Source organism: Panthera onca, chromosome D4 (assembly GCF_046562875.1).
Source record: "Panthera onca isolate mPanOnc1 chromosome D4, mPanOnc1 haplotype 2, whole genome shotgun sequence".
Lineage (NCBI taxonomy): Eukaryota > Metazoa > Chordata > Mammalia > Carnivora > Felidae > Panthera > Panthera onca.
In genome coordinates, this window is record NC_138351.1 from 60,031,005 (window position 1) to 60,052,606 (window position 21,602).

At 42.1% G+C, this 21,602-nt stretch overlaps 1 protein-coding gene across 7 annotated transcripts; it reads right to left on the minus strand.

Moving 5' to 3' along the window:
• Window positions 1-4,765: 4,765 nt before the first annotated feature.
• Window positions 4,766-21,128, minus strand: SLC25A51 (solute carrier family 25 member 51). Of its 7 annotated transcripts, none has more exons than XM_060609283.3 (5): window positions 21,018-21,128; window positions 17,521-17,604; window positions 16,850-16,973; window positions 13,400-13,441; window positions 4,766-9,025 (listed from the first exon to the last, which is right to left on the minus strand). In XM_060609283.3, the coding sequence occupies exon 5, from the start codon at window positions 8,982-8,984 to the stop codon at window positions 8,091-8,093; it is 894 nt and encodes a 297-aa protein (XP_060465266.1). In that variant the 5' UTR covers window positions 8,985-9,025; window positions 13,400-13,441; window positions 16,850-16,973; window positions 17,521-17,604; window positions 21,018-21,128; the 3' UTR covers window positions 4,766-8,090. The 7 variants fall into 7 exon arrangements, with proteins under 7 accessions (XP_060465266.1, XP_060465268.1, XP_078292793.1 ...); XM_060609285.3 differs by having other exon boundaries at window positions 13,400-13,444; XM_078436667.2 differs by lacking the exon at window positions 21,018-21,128 and adding an exon at window positions 20,486-20,950.
• Window positions 21,129-21,602: the final 474 nt, after the last annotated feature.

Sequence of the window (21,602 nt, forward strand, 5' to 3'; positions counted from 1 at the left end):
TGAAGCCTGCTTCAGATTCTGTGTCTCCCTCCCTCTCTCTCTCCCACCCTCCTTCTCACCCACGCTCTGTATCTAAGAAGAAACATTAAAAAATTTTTTAAAAAGTTAAATACAAAGTATCAGATCTGTTCTGAAAATGTTGTATTTATGTTTAAGCAGTTATTACCTCATCTTGTGTGTGTGTACACTTAATAAGTGTATGTATGGGGCGCCTGGATGGCTCAGTTGATTAGGCATCCAACTTTGGCTCAGATCATGATCTCACAGTTTGTGAGTTCAAGCCCTGCATCAGGCTCTCTGCTGTCAGCACAGAGCCTGCTTGGATCCTCCGTCCCCTCCTCTCTCTGCCTCTCCCCTGCTTATGTGTGCGCTCTCTCTCTCTCTCAAAAATTAAGATTCTTAAAAAAATGAAAAAAAATTTAAAAAAATGTGTGTAATTAAAAGGATTTCCTGGAATTTATGGAAAGTTACAGTGTATTGGCAGGTAAATCATGATCCCTCCGCTTGTCCCTTCAAGGGATGGGCAGACCGCTCACCTCTGGGGCAGTCTAAGAAAAAAGTAAGTTGATTAGCCCTGTCACAATCTGTGCACAGTGGACGAGGTGGCCACCATACTCTCTGATCAGTGGGAACTGCCACAGTTCCCCTCTAGCAAGGAGGGCTTTGCATCCTGCGGCTTTGTGCAAGTCTGAGAACACACACACTGAAACTACACAGTCCGTAAATGTGGATGGCACATTCTGTGATAAAGCCCCTAATGTGTCTCAGCATTTTGTTATGAAAATGTTCAACATACAGCAAAGCTGAATTTTACAGTGAACATGTTTACCACAATTTTATCCTTAATATTTTCCTAATTGTTCTGTCGCTTGTCTAATACTCCCATCCATCAATCGATCTTAATTTTGGGGGTATTTTGAATAAATTGCAGATATCTGTACCCTAAAAATCCTCAGCAATACATGTCATTAACGTTTAGTATCTTTTTCTTTTGTTTTAAATTTTCCACATGATGAAGTGCCCAAGTATTAATGGTATATTTCTGAAGTTTAGGCAAATGTACACACCTGTGTAATCCAAACCCCTATCGAGATATAGATTACTACCGTCACCCCAGAAAGTTCCCTCATGCCCCTTCCAGTCTACTTCCCCTCCCTCCCTCCCAGATGCAACCACTGTTTTCTTTTTTCCGGCACAAATTTTTTTGCCTCTTCTAGAAATTCACATAAATGGAATCATACAATATGCATTCTTCCTTGATGATTTTAAAAGACATTCCTAAGGAATTCAAAGTGTCTCCGAAACAGGGAGAGTAACAGAGATAAAGACAACATCTGGGATCAGAGGATTCATCCACTGAGTAGATGTTTATTATGAGAACCTCTAGTCCGTGGATAAAAAGATCAGAGTCCCTGCCCTCAGTGAGTTTTCACATGGTCTTGAAGGATGCATGAAGGATACAGCACAAACACCATGGAGAGAGAGCCAGGGGTGAAACAGTCATCATATGCCACAGAAGACCTAATCCAGCGTGGGAGTCAGTAAGGAATCAAGGGAGGTTTACATTTTTACTTCGGAATTGGTCTCGGGCAGCCAATGCTCTGTATTTCCCACAAGTCTAGAATCTTCTAACTCAAAATGATTGTCCTTCAAAGGGCAGCTCTCCAGTACTGAGCAGATGGATGCATGGCAAATTTGCTAAACAAAATAAACAAGGGAAAAACTATAAAAGGCACAAACTGCCATTAATAAGGATTCTGTTTTTCTCTAGTTTGAGTTGACATGAACTCGAATATGTGTAGTATTGCCCTCAATCACAAAAACAACATGCTTTTCTGTTCCTGGACCACAAGTAGCAGAAGCTTTGAAGAGCTCCACACATCCAGCAAATCTCTGGTCTTGGACTTCACCCATGCTTTCTCAAGGCCTACGAAACCTAGGACACCTCCAAACTCAGGCCCTCGCCTCCTAACGTCTGTTTACCCTTTACCTCCATAGTTTATGCAGACGTTACAAATGAAAAGCACTTGGTTCCCATACATACGCACTACTCCCTACCATCTGTCCCCAAAACTCTATGGCTGTTTTTTAGTGGGGAGTGAGGAGCCCAAGAAAACCTGGAAATTTCTTGTTCAATTGTTCTAGAAGTTCCAAAGCTGCTTTTAGCCCAAGGGAAAGGAGGAAGCTACATACCAGGAGCCACCTATCAACTGTAGCTATGATGACCCTTGAAAGAGAAAGAAGTTCTCCCCTAGTGTCATATGAAACAAAAAGGTAGCATCTCCATGTAACTAAATGTATTCCCCATTTTTTAGTGTGTGCTTCAGATCAGGAGCAAGTCCTCCACCTTACATAACCACAAGGAACTGCTAATAATGACTGGTTTCCCAAAAAGTACCTGAACTGAAACTTTTTTTTTTTTTTTTTTTAATGTTTAAGAGACAGAGACAGATCGCGAGTGGGGGAGGGGCAGTGAGAGGGAGACACAGAATCAGGAGGCTCCAGGCTCTGAGCTGTCAGCACAGACCCTGATGCGGGGCTCAAACCCAGGAACCACCAGATCATTACCTGAGCCAAAGTCGGATGCTTAACTGACTGAGCCACCTGGGTGCCCTGAAACTTTTATTTCTGTTGGTCATGAAACTATAGAAATGCTTTGTGATTTGCTCTCAATTAAAACAAGTCACTGCCTTCGTGGCACTTCAACAGCAACAAAGCAGCAAGCAGTCAACAACACTATTTTAAGGAAATAATCATTAGGCTCATCATTCAGGCTTACACGTTACAGACTGAATGTTTGTGCCCCCCATCCTCCCAAAATTGTATGTTGAAGGCCTAACCCCCAATGTCACAGTACCTGGAGGTGGGGCTCTCAGGAGGTGACTAGGTTTAGATGAGCTCATTGAGGTTCCTTCTGCCACATGAGGACACAGTGAGAAGTCTGCACATCAAGAAGAGGCCTCTCACCAGGAACCATATCTGCCGGAACCTTGAGCTTGGACTTCCTAGTTTCGAGAACTGAAGAAAGATAAATGTTTGTTGTTTAAGCCACTTAGTCTGTGGTATTTCACTATGGCAGGCCAAGCAGTGTAAAAGTTTCGTCCTTACACAACCTCCATGACCCATCAAGGAAGGAAAGTCAGACAGGATATTCCACAATGCTAGGGCACGTGGGTAGCTCAGTCAGTTGAGCATCCGACTTCGGCTCAGGTCATGATCTCACGGTTTGTGAGTTCGAACCCCATGTTGGGCTCTGTGCTGACAGCTCAGAGCCTGGAGCCTGCTTCAGATTCTGTGTCTCCCTCTCTCTCTCTGCCTCTCTCCCACTTGGCTCTGTCTCTGTCTCAAAATTTAAAAAAAAAAAAAAAAAAGGCTATTCCAGAATGCCATGATCCTGAATATCCACATGTCCTTTTACTCTCTTGACTGATTCTTTACTGTTAATCAGAGCTCCACCAGGTGTCAGGCACTGGGCAGGACACTTGAAACAGGAAGCTATGGCAGAGCCCTCGCCTCATGTGGCTGCCATTCAAAAGGGGCAGGAAACATCAAATCATCACAGTCCAATTAAAACAATTAAGTGCTATGAAAAACAGGAACATGGTGGCACAAGAACAGAGAAGGGAAACCTTAGTCCTGAAAGTGGGAGCCGGCTTCCCTGGGGAAGTGACGCTGGAGCAGAGATCTGAAGGCCTCAGCAGGAGTTACTGAGCCATCAGGGAAGGGTGCTGTGCTCAGGGCAGGGGAACGTGGCCTGGGCAGAGGCCGGGGAGGCTGCGAGAGCACCCAAGTTCCTGTGGAAGAAGGCGGGGACTGAGCAGGACCATGTTAGCCAGTGAAAGGGAGGTGGGGAGGGGAGGGGGCCTGGATCCGTTCATCTAAAGAATTAGTCTTAAAGCAATATGCAGAATGGATTGAAGGGACAGAATTTAGAAAAAATCTTATCTTCAGTTTCTACTTCAAAATCAGATATGCTCACTGGAAAAAATGTCCCCATTGGAAATTTCAGATGCTAAATGAAGTTGGGTGCCCACCTCTTAGAGATCCGAAGCACCCTGCCCACACCAGGTCACACAGAGAAATGCGCTCAGTAGTCTAGAATAGCACCCCAGCGGCTGGGCTGAAACGGCATCGCATCACATGCCATGCACAACACCCCTTTTACCAGTTCGGAAGTTCAGAGTATATATAATGAATTCCAGCCCTAAACTGTAGTTTTAGAAACATTATGGCAATTGTTCCCCTTCCTAGTGGTCCTCACCAGGCAGCCGCGACTGTCCCTAGAGACAGGGAGCACCTGAAAATTTAATGTGTAAACAATGTAGCTAAAATAATTTCACAATCTCCTAACAGAATGGCGTAGCTGGGAAGTCAAACGTAGATATAAAAAACTCAAAACAGCACAAAGGTCCAGACTACTTAGCGTGGGGGTAGGTGTGACCTGAAGGCACATTATACCACAGAAATTACTGATAAGATGCATTTACTAAGCTTATACTTAGTAGGGAAAAGTGTATTTGAGAAAAACCATTTTAAAAAATATTTTGCAATTAAGCTATCTGGAAAATTAACTTATCTGGAACTCCTCTTGACCAAAGACTTATAAACGAAGGACTGTTCTACCTACAAAGTTAACAGGTGAAGGTGCTACAGTCAAAGCAGAGTGCTCAATGGTTAGCAACAGTGACAAGCCTGAACCACAGAAAAGCTGTGCCAATAACCCTAACCCAACCACAGTAGAAGACCAAATAGAATGGACTTAAAAAAAAAAACAAACAACTTTATTCCAAACAGAATTACCAAAAGAAGAATGTTAACTCGAACACATTTAACAGATTTCATTTAAACTCAGTCACAAAACTCAAAATATCAAACAAAAACAGCTTTGTGTGCTTAACCACTTTTCATCATGAAACTTTAAAAAAAGGGACACGTGGAGAGTCCCCCACAATTTGGGAGTCACTTAGGCAAGCAAATATTTACTATTAAGCAAAAATGACAGTATTAAAAATGAAAAGTCCTCAAGTTTAAAGAGAATGCCTGTTCAAGTCTTTAATATGCATTTATATGCACAGGAGAAAACAGTATCTTAATTTAAAGGAAATCAAGTCTGAGGGCTCACCCTTTCTTCACATGTGATGGCCTGTCTCGCCTTCATTTTGACTGCATACCCCTCACTACACAATTTCATCTGCACTGACCTGCCATTTCCAGCAGTGTGATCGGCTGACCCGTTCCACACATCCTGTGTGCCACCCACGATTCCCTTACATGTTTGCACAGCACTAGAGCGGAGTATTACCCCTGTCATCGAGCTAGGAAAGTTCAGGTCTCCAAAGATGATTCTATATACACAATTCTGTTTTATTGCACAGTTTACAATATACAGCAGGTAATTACATAACCAACCATAAGGTAAGAAGAATATTTATTGAGACAAAAACATCAACTGTCTCCAACCACAAATGAAACAAAGACACACAAACCTGCCACCATACAAAGGTGGCGTTTACTCTGTGATGCAGTCCTAAGGGCTCATACCACTCCTAAGTGTGTTAAATACAGAATCCGTAACATATTCCTGGTGGCATCAGAGCTGAAGTATGGGAGGCAGGGCCAGAAGGGCCCTGTGCTCATAAGGCATCTGTGCCACCTATGTAACAAAAAGGCCACTTTTAAAGCTCTTCAGATAGTTATTCAATCATGTTTGCCTTTTCAAAATTATTACTAGTTCATACTGAAGATAAAAAAGCAATAGTTAGAATCTCTTATTAATAACACTTTGACTTCTTTTAAAGTTCAGACAAAGCTGTTGGCTACCACAAGCAAGTTCTGCTGAATTTTGTCAAATTTAAAAGGTCTATAGGACAACACGAAACCATCCCTGGTAATGTATTTGCAGTTTGGTCTTCAGAAGCTGTAAAAAGTGACAAAGAAATCCAAATATATTAGGAGTTAAAACCATTAAAAATATTTATTGTTTTTAAATGCCACAAGTTTGAGACTGCAGAAACCAAAGCATCCCCCTTTCAAATTCTCACTTGACTTCTATTTCACAAAAGTGCTTCAGAACTTGGTTATCCATCACCTTACTGGAGTGTATAGACAAAAGGAAGCCCATTCCCAGAGCATGGCCCCAGGCTGACTCACCTGCCACACGCTGAGCACCTACACACACTCGTCAGTGCTCCAGCACCAGTGCCTTTGTCATTCATGCCCCCAAATTCAACCCGCTTCATAGCCAGACTCCATTCAATAAGCCAAAGATGCTACTCACGTTTATTCGGTGTCAAATCCTTGTTTTCTGAAATCCTCACATCTGCATCTTGGTTTTCAAAGTAAACTGCCATTTCCAACACAACATTTTCAAACAGGGCTGTTGTAAAGCTACTGGGCCTCATTACTGCCTGGCAAATGCTTGATAATGCTTCCCAATCCTTTAAGGTTGGAAGGATGCTTATGTGACCAGCCATATTGCATTTAGAGGTAAACATCTCTTTTGGACTATCTGCCCAGAAACTGAGTAAACTACCAGCTGAGACCCTGATTTTGTTTTGGTCAGTGTATGCACATATTCATATGCAGTTACCCAGAATGAGGAAAAACTGGTAATAAGAAACTTAACTACTCTGCCATGTCAGATGCTGGCAAGCAATCTTAACTACATATTTACAGATGGGGATTTTTAAAAGATTGATAAACCACTTTTCTAGGATGTTTCAGGTTTTATTAGTTATTCAATTGGTAAATAGGAGGCATTTTGCCTTACTGATCAGGGCAAAAGATTTTAAAATCTGATTCCTTCAACAAGTTTTTCTCTGTTATGTAGGGGATGAGTATGCTATCCAGCTATTACCAACTTCTAGCATTTAAAATTAACCTTCTAAATATCTTGATTTAGATTTTATCACCTCAAATGGCTTTAATGATAAAATGGTAAAACTGGGTTCCCAAAATGTAAAAATCCTAATAGAAGTCTCCATTTCCAAGAGTAAAATAAAAAGACAACTAACACTCTGGAGTGAAAGCTATCCTGAGGTTTTTTTTTTTTTTTTTTTTTTTTTTCTCTTCTGTAACACTTAGAAACCAGGAGGGAAAAATCTAGAGTCCCATTAACAGACTTCCAAAATTCAGTATTATGCAAGTATTTATCTTTTTTTTTTTTTTTTTAAGGAGAGTTCAAGAGAACAGGATACTTGAATATGAGAAACTAGGACTCAAAGTGAAAATATTCCCCAAACTCCTAAAGCTCTTCACTAAGTTGGCAACAAAGAACTAAACTAACCAGAGTTTGATCCATACGCAATTCATGTGAAATTTCTTCACAGGATCAAACACCTATGACGAAATGTAAGTCTCCCCATCTTTTGGCAATGAAATAAGTGAAATTAACATAAGGGCATTCGAAGGGTTTAAGGTCACATTCAGAACTAAACAACACTCTCCAACTCAGAAAGCAAAATGGGAGATTTCACCTGCTGCTTGGGTCTGCCCTACTGTGCCTGAATAGTCTGGATGATGACCATCCCAACATGTACTTAGTTTCAAAACTAACACAAACGATTTATCACGAAAAGCCTACACCTAATAAGCCGTTTTTCTCTTCTCTGTCCTACCACGTTATATGCTTATGTTTAACGAACACTACCCTTTGAAACTCCTAAAAGCAGAGAAGAAATGGAGTAAGAGAAGAAAGCCTGAGAATTCACAGGGCTCTAAGAGCCTTTTTCTCTGGCTGGTCATGGCCACTGATGTTTCAATACAGAAGGTTTAAAGACTTTTGGAGAAAAGAACCATATCTTGGCTATTAGCTTTCCTTGTCAAAAGCCATCAGATAGATAGCTATTAACCAGGCAATTAGCCTAAAGTTCTTAGATAATGATTACAAAACAAAACCAAAAACCCCTTAAATTTTCCTATTAGAACCTTTTATTCTGAATTTGTTGGTGCTGAAGGAAAACAGCTCTGCCCCATAATTCATTGTGCCCTGAACTTACAACAATCTGTATTTGGTCAATTAGGAACAAAGCCAAACTACATTCTTCTTAGGTCTATGCAGTTAATAAATGGCACTTAACTGATGGTTTCTTTCAAATCATCTTTAACAAGAACTCGTAAGTCGCATTGATTATACCCCAAGAGATGAGGGACCGATGGTAATTCAGGTGAGCACCTCTGAAAAGATTTGTCAGCTTTCTGTCTCGTTCTAGCCAGATTTTTTGGAACACCTTGGGAGAAGACTGAAACTCTCCACCAATCTGAGACTGCATGCGAGTTTTTACAACATTAACTGGAAAAAACAAGATTCCCAACATGGCACCCAACAGACCTCCACAGATAAAATCATTGACCAAATGAGCGCTGTGGGTGGTTGCGGTAGGGAGATGCTCCTTAATGGGGCCACGAAGGCCAAAGAAAAGGACATTGCTGAATCCATTACGGAAAAGAACAGGTACCAAGCCTCGATAATATTCTCTTATTCCATGGCATCTGAGTGCCTTGAAAGCCTGGTAAGTGTTTGTAAATTTGTCATGATGCCTGTGGTCTTGAAGCAATGTCTGAACTCTTTCCAACGGAGTAAAAATTGCTTCTGTTGTCCCTGCAAGTACCGCTGCCACACTACGGGTTGCAAACTCAGGGGGACTGATGTGCTTCCGGAGAAGACAGGATAAGTCCTCATACAGACCGAACATAAGCGCCAGCGTGGTGGTCTTCTGCAACAGTGGGGGAAGGATTCCGCGGTATAAGTTTCGAAAGCCATCCCTCCTCAGCTGAAGCACTGCATCCCGGGTTTTGATTCCGTACAGCTGCTGCCGAAAGAGCACCTTCTGAATGGGAAATGTGATTGCTACATTGTTGAAAGCTGCACAGCAGCCGCACAGATAATGCTTCATTTCACCTACATTTGCAATGTGAGGTGACAGGTCTTGTTTGGAAGATGTCAGGATGGGCGGCCTCTTTTCATGAGCTTCTGAATCCACCATGTTGCTTAAGATCTTTCTTCTTCATGAAGGATATTTTTAACCTACAAATAAGAAAATGACAATAGGTAACCATTATATATAGGGCTAAACATGTGCAACTATTCCTTGACCCTTTAACTTCTGTAACACTATTACGTTTCCCTTTTAGACCGGATGAGTAGTTGGTACAGTACTTGCCAAGGGCCCCTGAAGGTCCCGGACACCCTTGCAGGGGTCCACAAGGTCTTTCCTTTTCCAGCCACTTATCTGTGGGAAGTGGGATTTTCTGCTTGTACTTCAACTAGAACAACTTCTCACAAAAGACACAAAGTAGACGCAGAGATGAGACTCCACCCACCTTTTATGCGCTCTCTTTTACACAGACCTGCAATACTGTCAAACACTCTCTCCTCATTAAGTTTTTTTGGAAAACAGTTATTTTTCATGAAAACATGTTACCATATTAACGTGCAATGGGTTTACCATTGATATTTTAAAGTGAATATTTAAAAATTTTGTTTTTGTTTCTAAGACCATAAATAACTAACCCACATACATAAGCACTCACATAAATAATCCACATAAATAGGGCCCACAATAATTTTTAAGCATAAAGGGGTCCTGAGACACCAAAAAGTTTGAGAACTCCTGGACTAGTTCACATGTGCCGTAAACTACATAATGGTACATACCATTATCCTTCTGAAAAAAATTCAAAGTCCTCCATTGAGAAATAAAATATGAAATCACGCATTCATTCTGTTCACTAACACTTACTTATTGGTGTCTAATCTGAACTAAGCCCTCTACAAATTGCTAGTGATTCAAAAGCAAGGAACTCATGGGTTGCCTGGCTGGCTCAGTCAGTAGAGCATCTGACTCCTGATCTCAGGGTGGGAAGTTCAAGCCCCACAGTGGGCATGGAGCCTAACTTAAAAAAACAAACAAAACCATAACCAAACAAACAAAGCAAGGAGCTCACAATTTAACAGGAGACTGCCAAGGAAAACAAATACACCAGAGCATAAATACCTTGCTACAGATAAGGGACACTGAGCATGCACTTTGGGAGGTAGAGGCTGGAAGAACAGGGTCATGGAAGGCCTGTAGATATGTACTATACACTGTATTTTCACGTATTTAATTCTCAAAACAATTCCATCAAGTAAACATTATTTTCCAAGTTTTACCAATGAAATAACCAATATTCTTCTTTGTCCGAGGTACGGAAAGTAACTGGTGAAGCTGGCATCCTAAGTCTGATTCCAGAGTTCATGCTCCTGCTATCATACCACAGGATAGCAAGGACTTTGGGAGGCTGCCCTGGACAAAAAGTGGCTATATATGACTGCTGAAGAAGATGTGAAGCCTAAATATAAAGGCTTAGCCCACTGAGTAAAACTAAGGTAAGGCCCTCCCTCAAGAATGCAACTGCTTCCTTAAAGTGGCAAGACCACCCCAGTCATTTAAGTCTGATTTTCCCAAAAGGATCCAGATAGTTGGATCATCCAGAACAAACCCACAGCCCAGAAGTAATCTTCACTGGGGAACTAGATGGCAATTTTATGTTTTATATCAACAGGCTAAAAAAAATTTTTTTTAAATACTTTATTTTTTTAAGCGATCTCTGTACCCAACATGGGGCTGAAACTCATAACCCCAAGATCAAAAGTTGCATGTTCCACCGACTGAGTCAGCCAGGCCCCTCCACAGGCAAAATACTTTTCAATTGGTTTTAATTCCTCAACAGTATGAGACCACATTTATGAGGCTAGTCAACAAACCATTAAATAACCCAATTAAAAAATAAGCAAAGGACTTGAACCAGCGATTTCTCCAAAGGAGATATAAAAAAAGATAGAGGAGACTCCACCCATCTTTCAAGCCAGGTGTGAGAGATACCTACAAAACTGTGGAACATACTCAGATGCCAGCAGGCATACGAAAAGATGCTTGACATCTAAATCATCAGAGAAATGCAAATCAAAACCACAATGAGATCATCTCACCCATTAGGATGGCTACTCTTCAAAAAACCTCAGAAAGTAAGTGTGGGTAGAGCTGCGAACCCCTGTGCACTGCTGGTGGGAATGCAATATGCTGTAGCCACTAAACCAGTATGGCATTTCTCCAAAAAATTAAAAACAGAACATAGGAGTCAGCAGTCCCACTTCTAGGTATGTATCCCTAAGAACTGAAAGCCAGTTCCAAGAGGTATGCACATATCCACACCCACGGCAGGGCTATTCACAACAGACAGACGAAGCAGCAGCACAATGTCCACTGATGAATGGTAAACAAGATGTGGTGCATACATACGATGGAATACTATGCGGCATTAAAAAGGAAGGAAATCTTGTCACATGCTACTACATATTAAAAAAAAAAAAGTCAGAAAAAGACAAATATATATATTTATATAAGTGATTCCACTTATATAAAGTAGTCAAATTCAGAGAGACAAAGTAGAATGTTGGTCAGCAGGGGCTTGGGGAAGGGGGAACACGGAGTTACTACTTAATGGGTATAGATTCCGTTCTGTTAGACGATAAAGTTCTGGAGATTTGTTCTGTAACAGTATAAATATACTTAACATTATTGAACTGTACACTTAAAATTGCTTACAATAGTAAATGTCATAATGTGTTTTTTACCACACACATAAAAACACTACATGTAAGGATTTTAATGGTAAATAAATAAAAAAACAAACTGGCTAGATAAACCATCTAGGTCTTTTTTTTTTTTTTAAATGTTTATTCATTCTGGAGAGAAAAAGAGTGCGAGCAGGGGAGGGGCAGAGAGAGGGAGACACAGAATCCGAGGCAGGCTCCAGGCTCTGAGTTGTCAGCACAGAGCCCTGTGCGGGGCTTGAACCCATCAACTGTGAGATCATGACTTGAGCCGAAGTCAGACACCTAACCAACTGAGCCACCCAGGTGACCCTCTTTTCTATATTTTTTCAAGTTAAATTTGTGTCAATCTATTCAACTGTTTTCAAAAGATGAGATGACAATAATGAAGCTCTAATTAGAATAACAAAAAGCCAACAGTGACAGACCAATGAGACAAAGTTTCAAAGTAAGCAAATTACTATATCTCTCTGAGGATCAGTTTCCACACTTACAACTGAAGCCAATGTCATCTGCCATGCACAATCCAAGTGAAAGTCAACTAAAGAGTCTTAACCCCAATGCTGGGGACACAGTGAACAATGCACTGAGGGTCTAGTCAACAAATGTCAGCCTTCCCACTGGTTTCCTCCCTAAATTTTTAATAACAATGTTTTTTGTGTTTGTTTCATTCAGACTTCTAGGAGAACACTGTCAAGATGACTTTACTTTTGTTGGGAAGTTCTTCTTTACTGATTTTAGCATACTATGAAAATTAAATTCTTAGCATTTAAAATAAACTCTTAGCATACTATGAAAATTAAATTCAACCAACTTATGCAATTCCTTCCACGTTCAGGCACTGCCCTACGTTTCAGAGACTAGAAATAAGAACCCTGGCCTCAGGGCAGATAAGACATGCAGACAATTAGACTGCAGTGTGATGAATGCCAAGTGCAGAAATAGACACAAGGTACATAAAGGCCCCACAGAGGAAGGGGTCGTCATTAACTAGCAGTCTGACAGGGCAGGACAGGACGTGTGGGCAAATAGGGTGAAGCACCTTCAGCCAAAGAAGGCAGCACTGGCTAAGGTGTAGGTCCTGTGTCAAAGGAGCAGCAGTATCACATTCTGGAGGAATTATTCCAGTATGTTCTGCTAGAGCACCGTGTGGGTAGAAGATGGGTGGGTGGCAGTGGAAAGAGAAACAGGCTTGGACCGGTATTATCAGAGACCCTCAGGAAGATTCCAAGACCCTCTGACACTACGGAGTACGATTTTTCCCTTTCTCATGTGAAGCAAATGGAAAACAAGCTATTTTCCTTCACTAGCGTCTGTGTCCTCTTCCCACGAGATAGACTACACTAAAAAGAAAATGTAACACTGAACCTTTGGCCCAAAGTCTCTTTGTTTTGGAGTTCCAGTTGGCTTGCTCCATGCTTCTATTAGAAAAGATAAACTTGCCCTCAGCTGAGAAAAACCGTGACACCACTGCAGGCCCAAACTCTGCCATTAAGGAAGGTCCTAAAAGGGGTCAGGAAACTTTTCTTGCCACGAAATCCCCTGGTTACACTGACAGAAAATGACAGTGCCAGGGGCACAATCTTTCACTGTCCACCCACAGGGGAGCCACACCATCCCCCTCAGGCAGGGGCACTGGAAGGAGCGGAAATGCATCTGAATGCTGCTTAGCTACATGGTCTATCCGTTTCAAGGGGCAGTAAAATCTGTTCCACTGCAATGTAAATAGAGTAAGGCCTGGTTCAGAGAGAGGAATTATTTCTAATTTTGGCAAGTATGAAAACAGTTAAACTATGAAGTCACCTGTATGTTCGACAGAGAGAGGCCACATTCCTTGGAGTTGGGCTGCTTGTAGATCCAATAAAACAACAAATGAATCATTTAAATGGAAATTCACAAAAGAAACACGTATTAATTTTTAGGGAAAAAAGTACACATTAGAAATTCAACATTAAAAAAAAAAAAAAAAAAGGTTTTTTTTAAAGAGAAAATAAAGTTGTAAATAAACTAAACAGACAGACGTCTTTCTGCTCCAGGCTCGCTGCCCTGGCTCAGGGCTCTTCAGGCTTGCCTAACTCACACCAGAGCCTCTTTACTAGTCAGCCTGCCACTAGTGATACAATGCATTCTGGAATTTTCTAACAGCAGCAGAGATACCCCAGTATTTTGGATAATTGCATAGCATTCTAACAACTGGATGTATTACATATCATTTATTCTATCTCCTATTTTAGTCCCTGTTTTTTTGTTTAGGTTTGCTTTTTTTTTTTTTAAAGATTCATTGGGCCGCCTTGTACATACACCTTGCTTGGGTGAACTCTCACAAGGTTGTCTGTAGGGTAAATGTTTAGAATGGGATTGCTGGCTCAAATACTACTTGATAGCTACTCCCAATTGCCCCAGAAAAATTATGATTTACACCTTAAATTACATGTATGCCAGTACCAGTTCTGATACCATTTCCAGCAGCAGGTATTAATTGTAATTTCTGCCTATCTGATGGGTAAAGAAAAACCCTTCATTTTGTCATTAAAAATTTTTTAACGTTTTATTTATTTTTGGGAGAGAGAGAGAGAAGAGAGCGTGTGAGGAGGGGAGGGGCAGAGAGGGAAACAGAGGATACAAAGCAGGCCCTGTGCTGACAGCTGGAAGCTTGATGCGAGGCTTGAACTCACAAACTGCGAGATCGTGACCTGAGCCGAAGTGAGACGCTTAACCGACTGAGCCACCCAGGTGCCTGTCATTTAAAATTTCTGATTAAAATATAGCACTTTTTACTTTTGACCATTTGGATTTACTATAAATTTTCACGATACCCATTTTCCTGTACACAGAAAAAATTTTTCTGATTTGTAAAATCCTTTTATATATAAAGAAGTCCATCCTAGTTAAATTTATCAAATTGCAGCAAATACTTTCTCTGTTTTATCTTTTTTGTGGTGCTGAAGTTCTCAATATGGATATTAAATCTATTCATCTTGGCTTCTAGGTTTTGTAATGTCCTCAGAAGGCCATCATTACTCTAAAATTATGAACAAGTAACCCACAGCTGCTCTCCTCTATAGCTTTATTTATCATCCATCCATACTGTGATCTGTCAAACGACACAGTAAGGCCTGAGGCAGAGAAGAGATGCCTCTGGAAGTGACTGGTGAGCATAAACTAAATGCTCATAGGCATGTGCACGGTCCCTCCGCACTCGCTCTGCCCCGGGAGCGGCACAAGCACTTCTCTCGCGCCAACCTGCTCTGACCCACTATGGCGGCAGGACACGTGTCACCATCTGGTAGGGCTTCCCCATACTCTAAGAATTCTCGGCTTTCTGGCTCTCACGCTTTTCCTGGTAAACTTTTTTTTTCCATATAGATACTGAAATTTGTGTCTAGATAGTTTATCTTTTCGGTTGCTATTATGAATGTGCTGATTCCCTCCAATTAATTTTCAGACTGCTTTTTGTCTGCATACAAAAAAAGCTACCAATTTTTGTGTATTAAGGTCAGAACCAGCCAATTTACTGAATCCTCTCGCAACTTCTCAGTTTTCTGGACTGGATTTGATTCAGCTTCCACCATATAAAATACCACAAATTATTTTTATTTCTCCTCTATATGTCTTTTTTCTATCTTATTAGACTCACAAATACTTCCTGAACAAAATTATGGTAATAGTGAATGTCCTTATTATTTAATGTTTAGTTTTGAGAGACAGACTGACAGATAAAGCATGAGCAGGGGAGGGGCAGAGAGAGAGGGAGACACAGAATCTGAAGCAGGCTCCAGGCTCCAAGCTGTCAGCACAGAATCTGACATGGGGCTCACACTCGTGAACCGCAAGATCATGACCTGAGCCGAAGTTGGACACTTAACTTACTGAGCCACCCAGGCGCCCCATATATTTTTTTTAATGTTTATTTGAGGGGGAGGGAGGGAATCCCAAGCAGTTGTGCTGCCAGTGCAGAGCCCAACAAGGAGGTCTATCTCACGAACCGTGAGATCATGACCTGAACCGAAATCAAGAGTTGGATGCTAAACCAGCTGAGCTACCCAGGCACTCCTCTTTATATTTTTCTTGACATTTCTGGGAACTTTGCTAGGAATTAATGTTAAATATGACACTGGTTTTTTGGTGTGAGAGATAAGAAGTTGTCATCGGAGTATTCATAATCTAAGTCCTAGCAGTTTACAGGGAAACAGATCATCATGACACAAAAATGTTTGATTAACTGGCCCCTATAACATCTGTACCCACTCAAGTAAACTTCTCTGTCATCTCTCCCTACCCAGCTTTAGGATTGTGCTGCAAACATGGAGTGAAGCATGCCTTTCCAACACTACCACATTTCATCAAATTACATTAAAAACCCCAACACTTCATCCTGCATTCATCCTAAGAACTGTATCTTTAATTATAACTTAACCCCCTTTACCTCACTATTTACTAGGAAATTATGTTTCCCATTAAAACTGGATTCCACTTTTCTAGTACTAATGATCAACTGGTAAGGGCTTAGAGGATTTTCAAACATGGGAAAGGAATATATTTATTCCTGTTTTACTGAAATTCAACCACCCTCAACCCTTCCCACCACCACTAAATCAGGAACTTTGGTCAAACGCTTTCAGGGAGCTACTGAGATGATCATATGAATACAAGAGACAGAGCCAGTATAACATTTAAGAGCTGCAGCTTACAGCCCAGGGTCAGATACTGCCTCTACCACATACCCACTGTGTGACCTTCAGCAAGTTCCTCAAGGTCTCTATGGCTTAATTTCCTCATTTATAAAATAGGGATGTTACCTACTTTATAGGTTGGCTCAATTAATTGTGTTACTGCATGTAAAGTATCCAGGAGAGTAGTCCAGAGTACCAGAGGTGCTCAACATGGATGAACTATTATTACTGTTCCTCTCTGATGGGTTAATGTTAGCATATTTCTTGTTAATTACTTGCCCTTGTAATATGGGAATGAATCCTCTTTGGAAATGATGAAATGTTTTTTTTAAATGTATGACTAGATACATTTGCTAACGTATTACTAAATGTATCACTAGATACCATTTGCTAATATTTTAAAATTTCACATCATGAGAACATACCAAGTTTTCAATTTTAGTACCTTCTTCAGGCCAAGTTCAGGCATCAATGTTCCACTGGCTTTGTAAAAAGAATCTGTCACTTTTCCTTCCTTATGCTGGTGAACAATTTAAATCTTATCAAAATTATCTGTTCCTTGCAAGTTAAAACAATTCACCTGTAACATCATCTGAGCCTGGTGTTTTGGGGGATGGTAGCTTTTTGGTAACTTTCTCAATCTCTTCCATTGTTACTGGTCTGTTAGGTTCTTTCTTCTGGAGTCATTTTGGTAACTGGATTCCCTTTAAAAAAAAAAAATCTGGTTTATTTATATAGTCTTATATAGTACTTGCTGTTTTTAAAAAATACTTCTAGTCTTGAGCAGGGCAGGCAGTTTATCAAATTTACATTCCCCCATCTCAGCAAAAAAAAAACAAGCTCTCAGATTTACCAGTTTTACTATTTTTCAGTTGTTAAATGTTTTTCCTCTTTATCTCTTTTCTCTTGTTTTATCTAGGCTTATTGTATTCTAATTTCTCAAGTTAGATGGGATTATTCACACCCAGCTACAGAATCCAAGCCTGTTTTAGCTCTGCCCGTCTCACATCCTCTATTTATGCATCTTTCTTGTGGCCTACAGTAAAGACAAGGACAGATCTCAGTATCTGGCAGTCGTCCTCCAGTCACAAAAGATTTGATGATAAATACACCCTGAAGCTGACCTTGATTAGTGGGAGAACAAAGCAGCAGCAGTTGCTGCTGCGGCAGCGGCAAAACAAGCTGAGTATATGAAGTCCATTACTAAGTTTTTTGACCACAGCAGGACAAAGGGAAGAGATGTATACAAACCTGAAATATCCAGGCTCCATGACAATCTTGCCACAGAAAGAAAAATAAAATAGCCATTGGCAGCCATCTTTCTGCTAGATCATGCTGAAATGCAGGGGGAAAGGGAAAGAAACAGAGAACTTAAAATGGGTAAAGAAATGTTTTTTAAAAGTCCCTGTTTTGTCCTGAAATTTTGGTCCATCCTGGGGAAACAGGATCTTCCAGCACAGATATGAGAAGCCATAGCTCTGATATCTAGCTACAGCCTCCCTGCTTTGATGACTACATTGTTATGATTTGCTTTTCTGTTAAAGCATTTTTGCTAAAAGCCATACAGACTTCCTCCTTCCTCCGTAGCAGTACTTCAGTCTTTATATAGTATAGCATCATGCCATGCAGCATTTGAAGACTCAATTTTTTTTTAAGATTTTATTTTATTTTTTAAGTAATCTCTACATCCCATGTGGGGCTCGAACCCATAATTCTGAGATCAAGGGTCTCACGCTCCACTCACTGAGCCTGACTGGTGCCTCAAAGACTCAATTTTTAAAACCATTAACCTGTTGCTGACTTTATAATGCTAATTCCTGTTTCAATAGCTGTTTCCCTGAATTCAGGATACAAGTGCTTGTATAGGACAGCTTTCCATCATGCATTATTTTTGTGGGTATTTTATATGACTTGGGGAGAACTGAAAAAAGAAAACCCACAGCTTTTTAATTTGTTTAAAACACACCTTCTGCCTCATACATTTTGTGCTTTTAACCAGTTAAAGAAACCAATGGCATTTTAGTTAAAAAAGAAAAAGTCTAAAGATGGTTGAGAAGTTTGTCAGGGTACAGAGTTTGATAATTATTAATCACTTAGTCTTCTCCATCATTACTTCTTACTGTTTTAGCTGACAGATGTGAATTTAAAAATTTGTAAGTACTACACTCGCCAATCTAGGATCAACCAACATTTTAAAAACTTAGCATACAAATGCTTTATATCTACGTAAAACTTTGCTCTTCTTCAGTCTCAGGACTAAGAATACTCAGATTAATGTATAGATTATATAATATACTGTGACAACTTATGAATGTAAAAAATTTCATTTAAATAAATACATAACAGACTTGAAATTCTACAGTCACCACCTACAAGCTGTTTAACAATCTACTGTTCCTTGATAATACAAACCAAATTATTTGTACACCTGACTAACCAAGTTTTGTCCATGTTCACTTTTAGTTTTGACTGGAATGATTTTTTTCTTTTTTTTAATATTTTGAGAGAGAGAGACAGAGAGCGCGCGCGTGTGAGTGTGCAACAGTTTGCACGGGGGAGGGGCAGAGAGAGGGAGGGAGACACAGAATCTGAAATAGGCTCTGAGCTGTCAGAACAGAGCCCACACGTGGCTCGAACCCTAAGCCCGTGAGATCATGACCTGAGCCGAAGTCAAATGCTTAACCTCCTAGGCCAGCCAGGGACCCCTGGAATGATTTACGTTCTAAATTTGCAAATTAAAGTTACTTCATCTAGTTTGTCACAGCTCTTTGTAATAACGGAGACTGTTATTAAACAAACAGTAAACTGTGGCTCACAGAAGTTAGTCGCTTACTGACCACTGTATTTAACTATTTTAAGATATTTTAAGAACATCACTCTACATTTAGAGTATCAAATTAACAGGGCTGGATATAGAAAAAGGTAATGAAACCCTCCTAGACGTCATAGATTTAAAACTTTCCCTCTAAATTTTAACTTCCTGAGACTGATGTCTTCAAAGAAACCAGATGCACATGGGAAAAGAAATAAAACTAAAGCTTTCCCTCTAGTTTCATCCTACACACCAGAATGGTATGAATAGGTTCCTAATTTAGCAACAGAAGGATGGGGTGCACAGTATTCTGTGAAAATGGAGTTTAGAATTTTACAATGTTTATCTATATTGCAAACATGGCTCAATTTCTTTACTAAACTAACCTCTATACTTCAATTCCTTAACATGGATAATTCTGTGCAATTTACTGCAAAACTTAACAAAATTTTATCCTATTTGCTACCTAAAACACTCAACCTATCTGATCAATAGAAAGCACAGTTAACAAGCTGACTTTCAAGCAACAAGTGTGAAACTTTTGCTGCACAACCCAACAGTGTAAAGTCTACTTACTGTAATTTACAGCCCACACGGATAAACAAGATCCAGATATGATCCCAGCACAAAGGTCTTTGTGCAAAAAGTGGGGGGAAGGCAAGTGTAATTCTCAAAGGATGTGAACTCCCACAAGTCAGCAGGTCTGAGTCAGCATTCAGAACCAGATCGGTCTGGGTGGGTTCCAGTCCTAGTTATGACAGTATCTTGCTAGAATACACATAGCAACGCCCTAATTTAAAAATCCAATTCTCTAAGCTTACTTTATCAAAGGAGAAACCAAATACCTCCGGTCAGCAGTAACAGCTTAGTGCATTTAAAGAAAAAATCATAAGCGTGACTCCAGATCCAAAGTGCCTAACCTGTGCTCTGGAACCACTAGGGGACCTGACCAGTTCTGGCACCTTTTGATTTTACTGAATCCCTTTCCAAGCAAAGGCGGAGGAGGCTCGAACCCGCAAGGTCACTACGCATATACCTTCAGGGCTTGTTTCACTGCTGACAAGAGAAACCAAGGGTGGGAATTAAGACCAGCTGTGTATAGCTGACGGGGCAAAATAAAGGTTAAGTGTAAAGGGTAAATACAGCTGAGGCACCGACATGTTCCCCCTACCTAAGCTCAGTGCTAAATAATCACTACAGAGATTCAGAATGAACATCGCCCTCCTGCCAGCTTCTCCCCACCCCCCCACCCCGAAAGCCTTGTACAATTGAGTTTCCCACAACGCAATGCAACATGGTGTCGCAGAATAAGCACTGCCTAACTGTGGCTGAATTTACCGCCCTCTGAGCGTCCATATCCCCAATCTGGCGTAAGGGGGAGGGGTGGAAATTGGGCAGGATTACCGAAGGCCCTTCCGTCTCTGACAGTCAACAGGCTCCGGAGACCCGGAATCCCAAACCCCGAGGGGCAGGGGCCCTTCCGACGTCCCAGCGCCGCCAGCGCTGCTCTCCCCGGGCGCAGCGGGCCCCTCCCCGCCCTACGGTTTGTGCGCGGCGTGAGGCACCTCCCCGGGAGGGGCGCGTCCGAAAGAACGCAGTCTCCCTCGCCGGAAAGGCTCGCTCCGGCAGCCAGATGGCACCCCCCCACCCCGCGAAGCCCTGCGAAGTCGGAGGGCCAGCGGGAGAGCCGGGAGCCGCGTGGGCGCGGAACCGACCCTGCGCGCGCGCGGCGCCTCCTCCGGCTCCTGCGGCTTCGGGCCCCACCCGGGAGGGCGCGCGGGAGCGACTAGGCGCGCAGAGAGGGGTGGGCCCCAGGGGCTGCGCCAGAGAGCCCGCGTAGGGCGACCTCCTCAGACCGTCCTTCGTGCTTCCGCTGTTTCAACCCACAGGCCGGGGGAAGGCCCGTGCTGCCCACTCGCCGGCCTCCTGCACTCACCCATTGCAGCGGGCGTCCAGCTCCGCGCGCGGTAGCCGCCAGCCCGCAGGACGGCTAGCCGGCTAGCCACCGGCCGCGCAGGCGCAGGCCGTGACCGACCCGGCGCGCGGGGCGTGGCCTGACGCGCTCGACGCCGCCGGAGCCCGATCACGTGAGGCAGGCGCAGCCGCGCGGCCCCTCCCTAAAGCCGCGGAGAGTCAGGTGACACCGCACAAGTACTCTTGGCACCGGCAGGGCAGGTGTAGGATCATCCACCACACCTGTCGTAAGGCACTGGGCCTCTACTAGCGAGAACACCGTTGACTTGGCGCCACTCGGTGGCCTTGCCGTGCCACGAGAAGCCAGCGCGTTCTCCCGCGTCCAGTCTGGGGGAGGGCCGGTGGGCATTGACAGTTGTGGGTGGCAAGCGCTGAAAGTGCCCCGCCTGGCTCCCCTCTGTAGCCTCGGTTAGATTTCATGACACCCTCCCAGGGGCCTTTTGTCAGCTACCGATGCCTCAGGCCACAGAGGAACATCTGTGTGTGCTTTAGGACATACAGATCACGCTTAAACTGTTCCCTCAGACAACTGCAGGTCTCGGATTCT

What these genes read in the sequence shown, in the direction of transcription:
- SLC25A51 (XM_060609287.3), bottom strand. Translation starts at nt 8,984, where the DNA reads ATGGTGGATTCAGAAGCTCATGAAAAGAGGCCGCCCATCCTGACATCT.